The sequence below is a fragment of the Lathamus discolor genome, chromosome 3, assembly GCF_037157495.1.
Source record: "Lathamus discolor isolate bLatDis1 chromosome 3, bLatDis1.hap1, whole genome shotgun sequence".
NCBI classification, from domain to species: Eukaryota; Metazoa; Chordata; class Aves; order Psittaciformes; family Psittacidae; genus Lathamus; species Lathamus discolor.
In genome coordinates, this window is record NC_088886.1 from 85,246,603 (window position 1) to 85,266,161 (window position 19,559).

The window sequence follows — 19,559 nt, forward strand, 5'->3', positions numbered from 1 at the left end:
TTTCTCAAAGCATTTCTTTCCACGTTTGCTTGTATTATTTTAGCTTTGGCGTGACAGGGTTTCAGGATGTTTGTCCAGGAACCTGGGCAGAGGATAGGCTGTTAGCTGCCACACGGGTGAAACAAAATACGTGCTGCAGTTACTGAAACACGGATGGCAAAGGGCCGCAGGTGGAACTCGACGTCTGCCTGAGGCTCCGCCAACGGCCGGTTTGCACCGGAGATCGATTTGATTTGCATTCAAGACACGCTCAGGCACACGTATCTCCGAACTATAAAGCACGACTACTGGTGCTGAAGTATCTATCGCCGGTCACGCTCCGGCCTGTCCCACGCCGGGTATTTACAGCGGCCGCTCCGTACTAAGAGGCGGCCGGTGCGGCGGGAGGGGACCTGGCCGGGGCCTGCAGCGCTCGGCACCCTCTAGCGGGGCAGCGGTAGCCCATTGTCTCCCGCTGGGGTGGGGCTTCCCGCGGCCGCCTCTCTGCCCGGCTGGGTCCCGCGCAGCTGCCGCGGCGGTTCCGCGGGAGGGGCGGGCGCTACCGCAGCTCCGCGCCCCGCAGGCGGCGGAGATCAGGCGAGTGCAGCGCAGCGGAGTGGAGGCGGACCCGGACCCGGCAGCGCTCGCTGTCTCCTTGCCGACGGGGGAGGGGTTGGAGCCACCCCAGTCCCCGGGGGCTGCCGCCGGGCCAGCGAGGCGGTACGAAGCGGCTGAGGGCAGCCACCGCAGCCTGGCCAGAGTAGGCTGGTACAGACTCCGCCCCGCATCCGCCTGCCCTGCCGCCGGCGTCCTCCCAGCCTGGGCACCTGGAGCCCCGCAGCCGGGTGAGTAGCCGCGTCCGGAGGGGGCTCTTCCTTTGCCTTGGCCCCGCGGAAGGGCGGCCCCAGGCGCGGCGCAGGCCCCGCGGCCTTGCCGGGCTTTGTTCCCCGTGCGGCGGCGTTGGAGCTGCTGAGCGCCCCGCTGCTTCGGGCGGCGGCGGATGGCTCCCGGCCCTCCCGGGGGGCGGTGGTGGCCCGGCCTTGCGGCAGGGCAGCCCTCCCGTGCACGGCCTCCGTGGCCGGCTCCCCATCCCAGCGGCGGGCGGGAGGGTAACGCGGTACCTGGCGGCTGACTGCGCACTCCCGTCCCCCTCTCCGCCTTCCCCTGTTTCTGTGACCCTTTGTAGGTCCCTCTGGCTGTTCCCGGGCCAGGGGCACAGCAAGGCGGTACAGCCCCGGGGAGCCCGTGCAGCATGTTTAGGTGGTGGTCGTGCTGCCGCGACATACGTGGCCGCAGTGGCGGGGTGGGGGGGCTCCCTAGTGGCGGCTGCCGCCGGGGCTTGCCTTTGTGCGGGCGCGGGAGGGCGGCGGCCCCCTCCCGCCGGGCCCCGTCGCGGGTGTCACGGCAGGCTTGGGGACGAAGGAGAGCGCTTCAGCGAGGGAGAGCTCGCTGGAGGGAGCCGGGCGCGGGAGCAGCTTCCTCGGCCCGCTCGGCTTCTGTCGGGGACTTCCCCGGTGTGTCGCCGGTGGTCAGTGGGGTGGCAGGCCGGTGGGAGCGAGTCATGGCCGTGTCACTGCCTTGGCGCCGGGCGCTCTGGCTTTCTGGAAGTGCTGCCTGGTCGGGAAGCTGATTCACTGCTGAAGCAGTGGTTGCTCAGAGCCGTGGTTGCCATTTCTTTGAGTTTTTGACAGGTCCATTGTCGACCAATTTTGCCTTTCTCCCCATAGCTGTAGTATTGCTTGCTGGCCCTTAACAGAGCTGTTTTAGCCAGACAGTTGTGGGAGGGAGATGTTGTAACGCACCCTCTTTGTCAAAGAATTTGAACGAGCGTATGGAAGCAAGAGTGGAGTCAATGGAGGTGAAGTGTTGTTGTTTGTTTGTTTGTTTTAGCTGTAGTAATATTTTTAATGGGCAAAATTTGTAAAGCCTACATGGATGGCTATTAGTAGATGCTTTTGTCCGTTCTTTCGTCTTTTTTTTCGTCCCAAGGGAAATACTGGTCCTCTGCATTTTTAGTATTGCAGTGTCTGCACTGTCCTAACGATTGGATGTTGACTTTGTTCACGCATTAAAATTCACTGTAATGAGGAAGTTATTGTGGGTCGTGCCCCCCCCCCTTCTGTGACATTGTCTGGTAGGATTCAGTGTATAGTAAATAATAAATACTGTTACTGCATTATAGGAACAATGATGGCAATGAACTTTGCATTGATAAGAGTTCTTTTTTTTTCCTGAATGCAGGGGTTTTATAGTCCTAGTCCTATTGTCTGTACCAGAAACTTGAGGAGGAAAGGGGGAAGGTGGACCACAGAATAGAGCTGAAGCTTGGTCAGAGGCCTAGTGCTTGCTGGTCATGTGCAGATCATGCTTTGCTCCATCAGGGAAAAACAAAACACCCCCCCCCCCAAAAAAAAAAAAAAACCACAAAAACAAAAAAAAAAAAAAACCAGCCAAAAAAACAACCAAACCCCAAACACCTAGGAGCAAGTGTTATTTTTTTTTTTTTTTTTTTTTTTTTTTTTTTTGGATCTGGCTTTTAGGATATTGCACAATTACCTACATTATAGATTGCTGCTTGAACAGTTATGTGAAATGACCCCCCATTAGCTATTTTCCTTAAATTAGTATGCTAATGGATGATGTTTTATTTGCAGTTTAGATGATCTGTAACATCAGTTTCCCTAGAAGAAAAAGTTAAGAGAAGAAACCACATGTGTCTTTACATTTCTTACAAGAATCAGTCCCATGATATCTTTTGGAGTCGTAAATTTGCTGTGGAATCATATGTCTCAGTAAAGCTTATGTAAACTTGGGAAATGCACATAGCTCTGTTATTTTCCAGCAGCAGAATAAAGGAGTCAGGTGAAGATCAGCTCAGTTTCATTTGGCTGCTCCATGGGGGCGGTAGTAGGGAGAAGTACTAGAAGTACTTCTGGAAGAGACTTAGGTATGTTTGTTGATGGTGAACTTCAGTACAATGCTATGTAACTGTTGAGTCCTTAGGAATAGAGTAGTAAGAGGAACACCTTCATTCCTAAGTGACTGTGGGTGGTTGGAGAAATACAGAACATCTTCAGTAGGTAGCTTCTGATAAAGTAAGCAAAGGGTTTTGTAAAGGGTAAGAAATGATGTTGCAGGATTTTCCTCTGCATCTGTGTTCAAACTTTCTTGAGTGCTTGCTATTAATATTCTTGCTTCTGATCTATAGGTGCGTGCTCTTGCCTCCTCTCCATCTTTCTGAGGCTTCTAGTTTATTTGCCTGACTACAAAACTTTGGTAATACAAGGTTTTTTTTTTCATTTTTTTGAATTTAAAACTTGTGAGAGAGATTACTGTAATGACTGCTGCATCTGAGTAACTATAAGACCTATGACATGTTTAGCATCTTGGCTCTGCCTGTAACACAGTATATACTAATTTTGGTTTGGATTTTGGTTTGGAGGTTTTGGATTTTGTTGGTGAGTGGAATTTGATCAGGTACAAGGTTTCATTCAAGTCTTAAAGCATTTGCTGAGTTTTTATTTTTGATGCTTATGTCGGTTCTGCATCTTCTGATACGAATAGGGACTATTTAAATCTTTTTAATTCACAGTATAATTTTCCTTTTTTACTTCTATAGCAGCGATTAGCATGTAGGAATTTTCTTCCTCCTCTTCACAAAAAACACTAACACTGTTCCAGTTTCGATTTTTGCCTAAAAATCTGTGGAGATTACCTCTGACTGAAAGCATACTACAAGGATTCTGGTTCTTGTTACTTTCCTGCTGCTTCCGGTGCTGCCTCAGGAGCATTGCCTGCTAATTATAAACAATGTTGATGTCTACCATATGTTTTGGTAGAAAATACGGGATTCCTGCTGTCTCAACTTGAATGCTTAGCTTACGAGTATTTGTGAATATACAATGGGAATATTGACTCCCCTGTAGTGCAGCTTTGTAATAAACCCTTGTTTTCAAACTCCAAGGAAATAAAGTTTTTGATTGGGTATTAACATCTAAAAATATGGCCAAATGCTGTTTTCATTTAAATTTGCAGAACCTGGGAACCAGAGCTCAGACTTATATCCGTAACAGTGTTGCATTCCAGTACCAATGGTAAGTAAGATCAATCTCTATCGAACATAAGATCTTTACACATTTCATGCAGTGTATTTGGTTCTTCTGAAGCTTTGGCACTGATAAATACACTGCATAGACCAATACCTTTTCAAATGGTTTTGCACAAACTTATTCATACCTTTTTTTTAATTTACTTACTTTACTCTGGTTTTTGTCTTGTGGCTTAAAAAAAAAGTAATTGAAAGGTGCTATAATGTAACCAAGGCTTCTGATACTGAAGTCATGTTACATAGTGTAGCTTAGATATTATGAAATAGTGCAGCTTGTCTTTGTATTTCACACAGAGTAGTGTTTGCAAATGTATTAGAGGATGTTTTTAAGCATAAGACTGGAGATACGTGAATTCTGGTTTAAAGAGGGAGCTGTGGTTGTGAGTGAGAGTAAGGAAGGAGGTTTTAAAAGCACTGAGGTAGATTACTGCTGCTCTGATGGGGTTGATAAGCTTGTGCACAGGAGGGAAATGAGACACTTGAATACCTTGAGTGAGCACTGGCAGGGCTTTTTACTTTTTAGACTGCATGAGTGAGGGATTTTTGAAGTGAGGATATCCTTACAGCAGGCTCTAGACTTTACAAGGAAGCAAGTGGAGAAATCAATATGGAGTGTTGTTTTCCTGTTTCTAGGTGAGAAGATGAGCTGCTGCATTTTGGACAAGCTGAAGTTTGGAACGCTGGGACATAAAGAACCCATTAAGAAGGAAATTACAATAGTTAAGAGGAGATGAAGGTATGATTTAGGGCTTTGCAGAATCAGTGGTTCAAGAGAGTTAGATGTAGTAGGCACATGAGAATTCAGAGCCAAGCTAAACTGTGGTATTAGCGGAATTGAATTTGAGATGTGTTCTTAGATATCATGAGGGATGAATGTTGACTACACCAAATAAGGCCAAAAAAAGTGCTATTTGAAGAATAAGATAAATAGAGTTGATGTTAACTCCATGTTTTGGTCACTAAATGATATGTATGGCTGAACTTGAGGGAAAGGGTCAAGGTAGGCACATGATATGTGGATGGAAGGTGCTGTGGCTTATCTGCATTTCAGTGTTGGTAAAAGCAATGGGTTCTTTCTAATCAGTGTACCCTCAATGCAGGTTGTCTCTCTCTGCTAGAGCAGTGTTTGCTAATTCTTTCATGTTGCATTCCAGTTTGGTATTTAGAAAATAGTAGCAGTGGTAAATGTACAAGTGTTACAGCTATGCAAGGTGTTCCAGGTAGAAGTTCACAGTGCTTGATTTTTATATTCTCTGAAACATGTGACCATTTATGATAGTGGAATGATACATATTTTATTTCAAGGGGGTGGGAGAGATGCTGTGGTTACTGCAGGTGGTTGCTGTGGCCAGTTTAATTTGTGGTTTGCAGCTGAAATGTTCGGAATTTTCAGTGTGAGTACAAAACCTGAAGACGTTTTGCAAACTAAGGAAATATTTATTTCTCTTGCACACAGTAGTTAAAGGGCAGCATAGAAATTTTTTTTATATAGTGATATATAAATATATATATAGTAACAGTAATACATAAATATATATACCATTATATATATACCATTTCTGAAATATTTTGAAATGTAAAAATGAGTGAACAAGCTATCCATGTCCTAGATCTTGTATATTTCAATCTCTTCTACTTCCATGTTTGATTAAGATTAGCAAAGTTCTCAAATTACTTATTTATTCCTTATGAAGAAACTTTTATTGCTGTCCTCATTGTGTCTACTTCGTGTGTTGTGTGGGGCATGAGGGGGTAGACACTGCTACAATTTTTTTCTATTTTTTTTTTAAATACCAAGGAAATTGTTTGGCATGTTTCAGGGTCCACATAAAAACTTATTTTTGAGCTGAGAACTTTAGTCAGGTATCAATCCTGAAGTCTGAGATTTGTAAACAGTCTCTTAGCCTCTCATTAGTTTTCTTCTTATTTTGGGCCAGTTTTCTCTAGCTAAAAAGGATGACTGCTTTTGTGTTTGCTATACTTAATGTCTACACACCCCACTCCACTTTTCATCTCAAACAATCCCTTCCCCTTTCATACTCCCTGCCACTCAAGATGGCTTTTGGTTTAGATGAGCATTTCTTTTTGCTTCCGTTTAGTTGTAGTGTCCCTAGACTGAGCTAAGAAGTGATTCCTGAGGGGCTGAGCCACATGCACTTTTAACCAATGTGAAGTATGTGTATTGTTATGAAGTTGTAGATTGTTTTCTTATATAAATGTTATAAAAGGAACAAGAAGTTCTAAGCTTGCACTCCAGAGGACAGTTATTTTTCATTTGCTCCACGCTGCCAACAGTTGCACTCATCATTGCAGCTGTTTGTGGCCTGAATTGTCCACTCTCATTCCTCCCATTGTCTTAGTTTTATGAAGTACTGAAGGCCTAAGAGCTCTCTGTGATCTTCCATCACAAACTGGTTTTGGACAGTTCCTGAAGAGCTAGTGATAAGGTACTTGTTTTCCCTAGCTCATTCTTGCAAGCTTTTCTGATGTGTTTGGTGGCTGTTTTTTTTTTTTTTTTTTTTTTTAGCAGAAGTTTTATTTTACTATTCATTGATTATTTTTCTACTCCCCCACCCATCGTGATGCAGAAACTATTTCTGTGGGAGAATTTATGATCTGTGTGATTTCTGTCTTATTTCCACATAATCTCTGAATAAAATTTTAAAAATTGAACCTCTTTTTTTTTTTTTTTTAATATGGGTGTTAGGAAAGTACAATGAAGAAAACTTCTCTGCTGTGCTTTAAACATAACATTTCAGTTGACCTATTGCTATGTAGAAAGTGGTGGAAGAAGCACCCTCCCAGACTGCATTATTTTATGTATTCTGTGGATATTTGGTTCTGAAATGGGTTTGGGCTGTAACAGATGACTGCAACTTCTGCTGTTTTGGCTGCCTGTTGCAAGGAGGGTATAAGGTAGATCGGAGTCTTCTGTTGCCTGTGGTAACATCCTACAAGGGAAATCTACAGGATTCTACAGGGATATAAGGGTGAGGTCTCCCTCTGTAAATGTGGCAGAAAAGGAAATGTGGGCATGCATCCAAAACCTGTGACTTACTTTCTTTACTCTTCTAGGTTAAAGAAGCCTGAAAACTGCTGTAACTTAACATATAGCATAAGTGTTTAGCTTGACCTGAGGCTGGAAAGGGTAGAAAACTTTAGCAAGATATCAATTTTTATGTCATGTTATAGCATCATTACAAACTTCTGCCTGTGTTCCTCAAGGTTGGAGCTAGACTGCTGCTTGTGGACATGGCTTTTGAAATCCAAACGTGTTATGCTTTGAGAGAGTGCTGATTGCCGCACTGTATCCTGTGCGTGCCCTTGTATGAAAAGACTGAGGTATCAGTATTGTGTTTCACAGCTGCACATGCAGATGCTGTTGTGCATCCATAATTATATTGTTTCTGTGCCTAGTGCTCTTACTTCTGAGACTTGCTCTGAGAAAAAGGTCTGCCATTCTGTGAAATTGATTTGGAGAAGGCTGAGGTTCTTAATGACTTCTTTGCCTCAGTCTTCACTGGCAAGTGCTCTGACCGCATCACCCAAGTCATGTAAGGCAGACGCAGGGACTGTGAGAATGAAGACCCTAGGCCCACTGTAGGCGAGGATCTGGTTTGAGACCATCTTAAGAACCTGAACATGCACAAGTCCATGGCACCTGATGAAATCCATCCGCGGGTCCTGAAGGAGCTGGCAAACGAAGGTGCTAAGCCACTGTCCATCATATTTGAAAAATTGTGGCAGACACATGAAGTTCCCGATGACTGGAAAAAGGGAAATATAACCCTCATTTTTAAGAAGGGGAAAATGGATGACCCAGGGAACTACAGACCAGTTGGTCTCACATCTGTGCTGGCAAAATCTTGGAGCAGATTTTCCTGGAAGGCATGCTAAGGCACATGAAAAACAACAAGGTGCTTGGTGACAGCCACCATGGCTTCACTAAGGGGAAATCCTGCCTGACCAATTTGGTGGCCTTCTTGTGATGGATGGGGTAGAGCAGTTGACATCATCTAACTGGACTTGTGCAAAGCGTTTGACACTGTCCTGCATGACATCCTTGTCTCTAAATTGGAGAGACATCAATCTGATAGCTGGACCACTTGGTGGATGAAGAACTGGCTAGATGGCTGCACGCAAAGAGTTGTGGTCAATGGCTCGATGTCTGGCTGGAGACCAGTAACGAGTGGTGTCCCTCACGGATCAGTGTTGAGACCTGTCTTGTTCAACATCTTTGTTGCTGACATGGACAGTGGGATTGAGTGTGCCCTCAGCAAGTTTGCTGATGACACCAAGCTGTGTGGTTTGGTTGATACGCTGGAGGAAGGGATGCCATCCAGAGGGACCTTGACATGCTTGTAAGGTGGGCTGATGCCAACCTTATGAAGTTTAACCATGACAAGTGCAAGGTCCTACACCTGGGTCGGAGCAATCCCAGGCACAGCTACAGAGATTCAGAGCAGCCCTTTGGAGAAGGACTTGGGGGTGTTGGTAGATGAGAAACTTGACATGAGCCAGCAGTGTGCGCTCGCAGCCCAGAAAGCCAACCATATCCTGGGCTGCATCAGAAGAAGCGTGAACAGCAGGTCGAAAGAGGTGATCCTGCCCCTCTACTCTGCTCTCATGAGACCTCACTTGGAGTATTGTGTGCAGTTCTGGTGTCCTCAACATAAAAAGGACATGGAACTGTTGGAGCAAGACCAGAGGACGGCCATGAGCATGATCAGGGGACTGGAGCACCTCCTGTATGAAGACAGGCTGAGAAAGTTGGGGCTGTTCAGCCTGGAGAAGGCTGCATGGAGACCTCATAGCAGCCTTCCAGTACCTGAAGGGGGTCTATAGGGATGTTGGTGAGGGACTCTTCGTTAGGGATTGTAGTGATAGGACAAAAGAGTAATGGGTTAAAACTTAAACAGGGGAAGTTTAGATTGGATATAAGGAAGAAGTTCTTTAATGTGGTGAGGCACTGGGGTGGGTTGCCCAGGGAAGCTATGAATGCTCCATTCCTGGCAGTGTTCAAAGCCAGGTTGGACAGACCGTTGGGTGACATGGTTTAGTGTGAGGTGTCCCTCCCCATGTCAGTGGGGTTGGAACTAGATGATCTTAAGGTCCTTTCCAACCCTAACTATTCTGTGATTCTAAATGAATAGGTAACTGACATTGAAGTTAAAACTTATGAGTTTTTAACTGGATAGCATAACCTCTCACTTATTTGTTCTCCATTTGCTGGTTCACTTTTCATTATATTACTTGTTACTTCTTTTTGCCACTCATCCTTTATTTCCTTTCTTACAGAATTGTTGAGGGGGGTGAAAAGGGTAGGAAATGAATATGGAAGATGGATTAAATTGAGGAACCAGTTAACAGATTGCTCTTCTAAATTTTATTATTAGCTATATTTACCAAACAAGGTGTACCAGGTGAGGATTGAACCTCCAGGTGAAAATGGGGCAGAAGAAATTCAGTTTTTCCAAGCTTAAATTTCTTATGGCTGTGACAATGTGCTTTTGGATCATGGCCTAGCAAACTGTTAACCCTAGGTTTAACCGAAAGTAGAGCACATTTTCAATCTGTCCATTCATCTGCTATCAGAAGTTGCCAAGGTAAAGTACTGATGACTGTGTGTGTAATGGAACTGACATGATACGATTACATTTTGCTTTTAATAAGCTTTCATTCTGATGAAGTCGGAGTCTGTGGTTTTTATTTTCTTAATTCTTTAGTGTGAATTAATAGGTTATAGAAGGTCAGGAATATTTTCCTTATGTAGAACTTGAAAATCAGGCATAATATAAAACTTCAGAATACCCTTTTTTATGAATATTTTTACCAGATAGTCAAAAGTAGAATAAAAGAAAATAAAAAGAATTAAATAATTGAAAAGACAAAGAACTTGATTGGATCTTCCCAGCATATGTGGACTTATCTTTTCTCCCGAGATCTTAAAGGGATCTAATGTTAAATTTATTAGTGCTGCTCATAATATGTTAAAAAGTGAAAACCAAACACTCCATTTGACTACTTAAACTGATGTTCATCTGTCAGGTTTTATTGTTATTTTAAAGATGTCCAGCTGAGTAACCCAGTTCCTTGTGCTCTTTAATTGAAGACAGCATTAACTAATGAAAGCTTACAACCTATTTCTACTTTTGGGGCAGGTTTGACAGGCTTCTCAAATTACCCTGGGATATCGGCCCTGGAGACACCTTTTTTTGTGTTCTCTATGTCATCTGCCGTTTAGCAGTGGGAGAGATGACATCCTGTAATGTCTCTTTAAAGGAAGGTGAAATAGTAATCTGCATAGATAAAGATGATATTCAGCTTTCAGTGTCTTTCGCACATGGATTTTTATTTCTGTGTGAAACAGATGAGCTTCTTTTTAAACTGATCCAGGGAAGGCATGGGGTAATGCTTTGTGGGCTGAAGTTAGCATCTGAAAATCCCTTGCATGCTGGCTTCAGGGAATGAAGCTGCTAATTTTGAAGGTATGCAATTCAGAAGTTGATTTTTAAAAGAAAAAGAAATTAATTCTATATGATTGAGGCTTTTTCTTCAGAACTTCAGAATATCTGTTACTTATGCTATTGTTTGTGCTGTACTTGCAAGCTGCTACAGTTTTGAATGTAGCTGCCCATCTGCTGCTTGGTTATTTATGGGCAGATCTGTGGAGTTCCTTCTAATCTCTCAAGTCTTCAAAAACATTAATGAATTAAACATCACAACTCTTGTAAAAAGGGAAGTAGATGGAGGGACTGAATGAAGACTAAAAGGGATAAATGACTTGCTGAAAGCCGCATGTATATTTTATCACAGAACAAGGAATACAAACATGATTCTCCTTCCCAGCTCCCCTTCCCTCTAACTTTTAGTCCTGTGCCTAACAGACCAGCTGTGCTTTCTTGCTTCACACATGATGAGGGAATGGAAAAAGTACTCATTCTTTGAAACTTGCAGTAGATGCTTGAGAACAGACTAACCAATTTTAAGACCTTGTACCATGTACTGAGAGTGTTGAATGCTTCAGGTCTAATGAATTTGAGTAAAAGTGTTTGTTTTCACTGAGCCTGAATTTGTTTTGGTTGTTAATGTTTTGACCAGTGGTTCCCACTGGGTTGCTTGGAAAGAAAACAGTTGGGAGGGCAGCTTTTCTCTCCCAGTGGTTTAGTCAGTGCTAGTCCGTCAACTTCTCTCTCTGCTTGCTGTCTTAAATAGACTGAAAATGGCTTTAAATAGTGTCTGGACATTGGTTCTTATTTATTTTTTCTATTAGATGATGTGTAGCAGAAAATGCAGGTGATATTTTTCATTCATCACAAATTATGCACTTCTCTGATGAATTACACTTAGTTCTTATTGTGTGTTTTTTGTGGCACTTTTATTACAAAAAAAAAGGGGGGGGCAACCAAAAACTATTAGAATTTTAAACTGTGTTGAGTAAACCAATGTAATTTACAGTCTTTCGAGAGCTTAGAAATGACATGGGATGCAGCCTACCAAGTTGTGATTTGATTTCAGTGTAGTGTAGCCTGAAACATTGTTCGCATTTTTATCTCTTCTATAATTTGGTGGGGTTTTTTTTACTATGTGTTTACTGTTTCCCCAGCTTCTCATCTTCCCCCTAATGTATAACTATTTCGTTTAAGTTTGTATTTAAGAGAATTTTCTCCACAAGTATTGGTAGTTTCTACTTGATGGGGGTGGTTGGGAGATTTCTATTCTAGTTCATTGGAACACCTTTCAAATATTTACATTTTAAGTACAAATATTATGTGGATTTAGTCTTGCCAGCTTTCCATGGAAATCTTCAGAAGAATGAATACATTGTTAGAGATTAACATTGCTTTATTGGTTTAAAAACCTGAAAGCCTAGGTTATTCTAAACAAGTTCAGTGAGGTTCTTAATTCTGAGTTCTTTTATTTAACATATTTCCTGTATACACAAGTTTTACAGTTTGAGCATATGGTATTTTAATTGGCAAAATAGGTTGCAGGTGGGCATGCAGCACTCTAGATTGTTTCTGAAATTCAGCAAGCAGATTTAACCTCTTTAGCTTGTTTGATACCTGTAAAATTTGAACGTACAAAAGTTATGTCATTTGTTTTGGAAGTGATAAAATTCAACTTTGAATTCAACTAAGTATTTCACTTTCCTCAAGCGAAATCTGCTCTCTTCAGTGCTTTTATTTTCTTTCTGTAGCTGGTTGTTTTTTGTTTTTGTTTTTTTTGTTTTTGTTTTTATTTTATGAGCCCAAATACCTTTTCTTATTGATGAACAGACACTGGATCTGTTTCTGTCAGCTAAATAGTGGTACTACATTGAGCAACACATCATTCTTTCCTCATGCTAAATTGAGAGCTTGATGGCCAGTTTAAGAGCCTGTTATTTTGTCTTCCTCCAAACAAGTTAAAAAGGATTTCTTTTACCTGTAGGTCTAAATATGCTTACCTGCTTTTTACCAGTGTACTCTTTTAAAACACCTTTGATAGCTCCCAGTGGAAAGTAGATGACAGCTCTCTTGAAATTGTTTCTCTTTCCAATGTTAAAAAAAAACACATTTAGTTGAATCATTCTGAGATTCTCTGGAGCGTTAAAGAAGACAGAGAAAGATGTAAAACCTTATTTCTAAACCTGAAGGTGTGTTGTTTTTTTTTTTTTTTTTTTTTGGGGGGGAGGGTGTGTTGGGTTTTTTTTTGTTTTTTGTTTTTTTAATATATGTTCTGTTAACCTACTCCGAGAGTTTTCTTGTAGATGGAGCACATCAAAGCTCTTACAGAAGAGAGGCAGTTGAAAACTACAGGAGTTGCTGAAGCAAAGGCTAGGTGTTTGAAATTATTGGCTACTGATCTAATTGTGCTGACTTGCCTCTCTCCACTGAATGAACAGAATGCTTCCTTTCGTTCCAGGAAATACTGAACAAAAGAACTATTTTGATCCATGGACAGTGCCACCACTGTGGCAGAAAGCCAGGCAGTGCTTTCATACTAAATAAATTGGTCTTTTTGCAACTGCAGGGAAACATGCTCCCTTGAGTCAATAAGTTGATGCAAACTTTTATTCATATGTGAAAGTATGAAGAAAACAAAGTGTGCATGTGTAGGTTTGGGTTTTCCTCATTGGTTATAATAAGGAACTATTGATAATAATTTTGAAATATAACTTGGGGAGGAGAGGGAAAAATCATTACCCGGTACATAGTCCATGTCTTCAGAAGAAAAGTTAAATAGTTCACACAGGGTGGCTTGAGCATGGTGTTGGAGAGATAAAAATGACAGCTTGAGTCATTCTTTAGTTTTGTGGCTTATGGACGTGTTTTAGGTTTTATAACCTACACATTTTTGTCTGAAGCATAAGTAATAGGATGCTTTTTTGAGTAATTGTTTAAAGTGCAAACTGTCTTGGGATTACTTTTTCTGGAAGAACTGAAGTTTGCTTCCTTCTGTAATATGGGAAATGTGTATTTTATATAATTGACAAAATTAGAGAAGTATGGAGATTTTGAGGTAAGGGATGGGAATGAACATTGTGAAGCATTACATATTGGAACAGAGAGGGACAGTATAAACTTGTTGAAATGTTATTTCTGTTCCATGATAAAAATAATTTGGATTTGTTTACAACGAAGCACGTTGTTTTAACAAGAAAAGGAACAACTATTTCACTTTACCTCTGTCGCTCTATTTAGAGTGCTCTGTGGGGTTTTTTTTGTTTGTTTTGTTTTTTTGGGTTGTTTTTTTTTTTTCCTTCTTTCTCCTAGATATAGTTTTCATTCAGTTACTTTAACTTCAGTCACACCCCTTCATCCCCATTCCTAACCCTCCCTCCCAAAGAAAATATTTCTGTTAGCATGGATGAATGCTGAAAAACCCAGATGGAGAACTCCAGGTTGTGGTCTGAAGCTGTACATCTACAATTAAAGAAAAGAAAAAAATTTTATGTGTTTTTGGCATGTATTTTTGGCATTGATATTGGCATGCATTTTGAATATTGTATTTCTATGCAGAATTTCTTTTTTTTTTTTTTTATTCTATGTATTTATTTGTGCAAGTATGAACTCGGAAAGGCTTACAAGCAGATGCCAGTTGCTGCTTTGTGTAGACTGAAAGAGGAGGTTGGAATTCAAGTATCCTGTTGATTTCTCAAGGAAACACAGAAGTTTAATCACGGTGAATTGCAGTTCATAATGCAATAAAAAATGGGATGAGGGTAAGAAGGGATTTCGAGACAAAAGGAGGAGAAGAATTTCCGGCTATAGGTTAGACATACTTATTTTGGCTGTTGTATGCTTTTCATTAGTTAAAGGCCTACTAAAGGCAGGGTAGTGGCAGTGTCCTGATGTATATGTAACATTAGATCTTGAAATAATTACTATATTCCTATACTATATGAGACAGAGTCTGCCAAAGTGTAATTTAATTTACGCTTATTTTACATCTGAATGACTGAGCAAATGGATGATCTACCCCTAAATTAATTGTAGTTTAATAGGGTTGGGAAATAAGACTTTAAACCAGAGTCCTTGGTTGAGATTCTGCTTTGAATTTTTTTTTATTTTTTTTTTTTTTTTATTTTTAATGAGGAGGAAGAAATCTTTAGGTTTACATGGGAAAAATGCATATGGTAATGTTTTTTCTTTTACAATTGCTTTTGCAATACAGTAGAGTTTGGTTACAGTGTTCTGTGCTTCTTTCGGTAAAAGTACAGAAGTGTTTTGGCCAGTGCTCAGTCTGGTGAAATGTCATAATTGATTTCACATGCTTGACAGCTTTAACTTCTTCTGTTTCAGAGCTGTGAAAATTATCTGAAGTAGAATGGAAGCTTCGGTAATATTGCCCATTCTGAAGAAAAAATTGGCTTTTCTTTCAGGTATGGTTTCTGTTTTTCCTCAGTTGGTTCTTCCCTGCATAACTTGGATGGAATTTTTAGGTTGGTTGATTGTATTTGCTGGATATATTTAACAGATATATATTGTTATATTGTTGATTGGCACTTTGTCATGTATCAAAAAATATCTCTGAAACTTTCAATCTAGTAGCCGAGGTATTGCTGTTTGCATTTAGCGCTTGTTTTCACTGTAGCCTGTAACTCAGCCCACAGAGTTGATGTCGTGAAGTTTCAGACCATATTTAAAAGAATGGTGATTTGGCAGGCATCCAAGAATAATCCTTTCTGTTTTGTTGTTTTTTTTTTTTTTAATGTGGTTTTAGAAATGCAGAAAGAATATTTTCAGGATTTTCTTTAGAAAATTTCCTTCCCTTTCACCCCAGTCTTTTCTTCAAGATATAAACGCATGGAAGCAGAATTAGCCATGCATTGCAACGTTTTGATTATTGCCAAGTAGTTAATTCAGGCAAGGCTGGAATCATCTTTGTATTTATTAAAGCTTGTTGAATCTTGGGTTGAAGAGAAAAACAAAAGGGAATATTTAAAATGATGAATGACATTCTCTTGCTGATTTCACTGCTGTCATGGATAGCTGTATTAGTTCTTGGTGTTTGATTGTCTACTCCAGCGTAGATAGGCAACTTGCAGAACGCTTCTCAACTTCACAAATTGATGAGTGTTGCCATGAGCATGCTTGTGGTTCCATTTATTATAGCTAGTCCAGTTTAGCCTGCTCCAGCCACTTGAGAACTGAAACTTGTTCCTTTTGTTAACAGAATTTGTTTTGAATTTTGTTTGAATTTGCCTACTGTCCCTAGGAACTGCTAATCAAATAATTCCGAAAAAAACAAACAGAAATCCTCCAAAAACTGAACTTACATTAAAGCCTGGGACAGTGGGCAGTTTCTCTGAAATAGTAGCAGATGTGTAGCATGTTGGTTGTTCAACATTATGCTGCAAGGGGAAGTTCTTATTAACTAGAGTGCATTTTCAATTTGCTATTAAAGCTGCCTGATCCATTTTGAAATATAGATGTTCTTAGCGGAATGTAATTTGAGTGATGGTTTAAATGCTAGGAACCTTTCTGAACCTACATATTTCTAAGTAGGTTTGACCTTTTTGGGAATTGAGTAGTGTACTAATGGATGCTTTAATGAATGGTAAAAATTTATGCAGTAGTTCTTTTAAGTATTGTTCAGTGTAAGCTAAGGAACCTGACAGAGAAATCAGTTCATTATATCTCTTTAAAGCAATTTTATTCCATAGAGTTTCATAAATAAAAATACATTAATGATTAAAAAAATCAGAACACTTATGTTTTAGGAAAAAGTTCTTCAGTGTTTATATATTGAAGTGTCTTAGCAATTTTGAGTTAAATTGGTACAAATAATGTTGGCCCTGCCACCTTTTTCTGGAAGCAAAACAGAGTGGTTTCCAATAGGAGTGTCTCCTCAAATTTGGCTTCTATGGTTGTGTAGCTTCCATGTTAATAAGTCATTACAAAGAGCAGGGGAAAAAAGGGCAAGCTACTACTGACTTGTCAGAAAGCCTGAACAACTGCTTTGGTGCAAAATGAATTAAAAAATTTCTTTTTGCGATGCTCTTATGTAAGTTAAGGAAAGCAACCTTGTTTTCAATTTATAAACTATACCACTTCTGAGTTACAACACACATCAAGTTCATTTTCTTGGATTTTATTTTTCATATTTAATTCTAAACGAAAAGACTCATGAGTCTGAGCATAATGATTTTTAGTATGATAAGGTGTTGTTTGCCATGCCTGAAATGACAGTGTAACTGGGTTTATCTCACTAAATATTGTATTCTGAAGGTGATGGGTGCATACAGTATTTCCTTTAAACATACAGTTTTGAGTTAAGTTGTATATCCATCTAAGAATAATTTCATCTTTTAAATAAATGTTGGGCATCATTTTTCACTGAGGAAAAGAATCAGCTATGACTCCTACCTTTTCTCTTGTTGTGCTATGGCAGGTTGAGCTGTTTATACGTCAGTGCAAGGAAGCTGCACAAAAAACACAGTGCAGGCAGAATACAGATGTTTGAATCATTTCTAGTAGTGCTTACAAGCTGTGGGAAAAAATGGTCATTTGTTACAGAAGACGACTTAAGGACCTGAATAATTTAGATAATTACTGCAGTCTTTATGTGAAATGTCGAGAATTAATAGTTTTTGGCTTATGTGGTTATTTTTTTCTTAGTCAGTTCAGCAAATAGTGTCTCAATTCAGGTATGAAAATGAGAATTGCTGTGTAGCTAGTATCTTGCATGAGTGGCCTTCAAGTGTCAATTTTAAGCTTTCATTAGTTAGACCCTGTTAAACACTGGAGTCTTTCAGGTCTGTGTAAGCAAAACATGAACTCCTATTAATAGTTAACTTCTTTTGTGGGGGTTGATGTTTGTCTCATGAATGCAGAACTATCTTTGAACAGAACTAGTCCCTTCCAGTTATGAGTTGGCTATTGTAAGACTAATTTGCTATAAATACTAGAAGAAAAAGTATTTTTCTGCAAACCATTCCTTCCCCAGCCATGTATATATTAATTAAAATGAGCAACTTCAATGCTGCACTTGTGAGTTCATGGCTAGGGGAGGAGAGAGAAGTGTTAGATACAATTTTTACAAATATATTATCTAGCAGAGTGCTGAGCTGCTGCCATGGCTCCTGGAATTTTGGATCCTGGAAGTTGGTTCAAGGTGACCTTTCTACTGTTTCTGGTAAAAATACCTTCATAACCTCTTGTGTTCTTATTTTTCCAACTGCAGGCTTGCTTAGTTTGATAAACTCTGTCTATCCTATTTTTTATTAAAGCTTTTGACAGTGTTTTCATGCTTCCCTACTACACTCATTTTTAATAGTTCCTCCATTTTATAACATGTAAATAATTTTTGAACTTGGCTGTTGCAAATTTTAGTTTCAATGAATTTATTTTCTACATTCTTAAGGCCTGCTACCCTCCCTTCTTGGAGGATTTCCTTATGGATAAGGAAAGACCAAGCAATGCCTGAACACTTAAGGAAAGGCTTCTTTATTCATTTTAATGTTTTATTCTTGTTGAGAGATGGTAGCTAACAAGCTGCCATTTAATCAGTGTGACTTCTGAAGCATTTTACAACTGCATTCTCAGCATTTTTCTCTTATTTGTTGGATTTAATGTGTGCTCACGAAGCGCTGTAGCAAGTAGAGAGAAATATTTTTTTTCTTTTTCAGTTCAAGTGTACATTTGAGAGCAGACATCCATTTTCTTAAATCAATGAATTATTTTCCTTTTTCTTCCACTTACTCTAATTTTCAGGTTTTCTGCCACTTGGAAATTAAGAAGGGTGGACAATCTGTAAATAATTGTTGCTTTAAACTGTGACTCCCTCTTAGTTTGTGTGGAAAGGATCTATCCGTTTGTTCTTTCTCATGGAGCACCACACGTTAATTATTCTATTTGGAACTAAAACTTGTGTTTAGTGCATTGATGTTTTCCAGCAGTAATTCTTGCCCTGCCCCCCCCCAAAAAAAAAAAAAAAAAAGAAAGGTAGGGCAACACACCTATGGCAATGGACCACTTAAAGCAGTAGGTCCTTTATGAAGATGTGGAAGATAAGTGACAGGGAAGATCTTTAATATTCTTTGGGGAGCTTGCAGAGCTTTGGAAACAAGGAAGAAACCTACTGCAGCTAAGATGCCAGCATATATTGTGTAATCAGTGTCTTTCCATTATCTTGCCTGCATCTCTTAATGGATGGGGGGGGATTCTCATCAAATTATGCTAGTGTGCATGCATCAGCAAACATTGCTGTGCTCGTTTGCTTCATGTGATTTCTGCACAGCTGTTACTATTCTGTGAAAAGTTATTACAAATTAGACAGAATGTCAATTCTTCCAATTTTAAGGAAGTTTATGAAGCAAAAGCATGATTCAATTTCTTTAACCACATGAATAACACAGGTTGAGAATAAGGTTGTTCTTTCTCGGGTTACAGAAACTTACTTTGCTTCTTTTTCACCCTATATGAAGTTAAGAGTTATCTTTGTACAATTTTTCTAACATGTAGAGAAAACTGCCTCCTACATGTACTTAAATGCATCTTTTGTTTTTAGTATATCTTATTAATAGAATGGCTAATATATTAAAACTTACTCTAAAAAATAATATTTAATAAAATGGAAAAGGCTTTCAGCTACTCCAGATTTGGAACGCTTACTTTGAAACTGTTTTAATATATAGATGGGCATTAATTTTAGAAAAATACTCAATGATTTTAAAAACAACCCCCAATCTTTAAAGATTACCGAAGTTGTGGTTTAATAAGCTGTAAACTAAAGAACTGTAGCCTTCTGGAGTATGCTTGGATTCATTAATGTTCTTCACTTGATGTGCAAATTCCCCTCTTCACTTCTCATATTTCCCCTCGTGGTCCCCCAACTGAGACACTTGATTGGATTTTTAAATTAAGATCTCTTTTCTTCTTGCTGGTTAGACATTAAAAGATTCAAGGGCAGAAAGGGGAAAAAAAAATAGATAAGGTGGTTTGCTCAAAGTGGAGAATATATGAACTAGATGAGCTGTTCCAAA

The 19,559-nt window shown here is 39.9% G+C and overlaps 1 protein-coding gene across 4 annotated transcripts in view; it reads left to right on the top strand.

Annotated features, from left to right (window-relative positions):
* Positions 1-384: 384 nt before the first annotated feature.
* SESTD1 (SEC14 and spectrin domain containing 1) overlaps positions 385-19,559 on the top strand; it is a 57,358-nt gene continuing 38,183 nt past the window's right edge. Inside the window, exons 1-4 of one of the 4 annotated variants that reach the window (XM_065670225.1) lie at positions 385-824; positions 4,015-4,073; positions 4,721-4,823; positions 14,875-14,954. In XM_065670225.1, the coding sequence (XP_065526297.1) occupies positions 14,900-14,954 (55 nt within the window). In that variant the 5' untranslated portion in view covers positions 385-824; positions 4,015-4,073; positions 4,721-4,823; positions 14,875-14,899. Of the gene's footprint in view, positions 825-3,193; positions 3,256-4,014; positions 4,074-4,720; positions 4,824-14,874; positions 14,955-19,559 lie in introns of those variants that run through there. The other 3 variants (XM_065670222.1, XM_065670223.1, XM_065670224.1) reach the window with 3 other exon arrangements.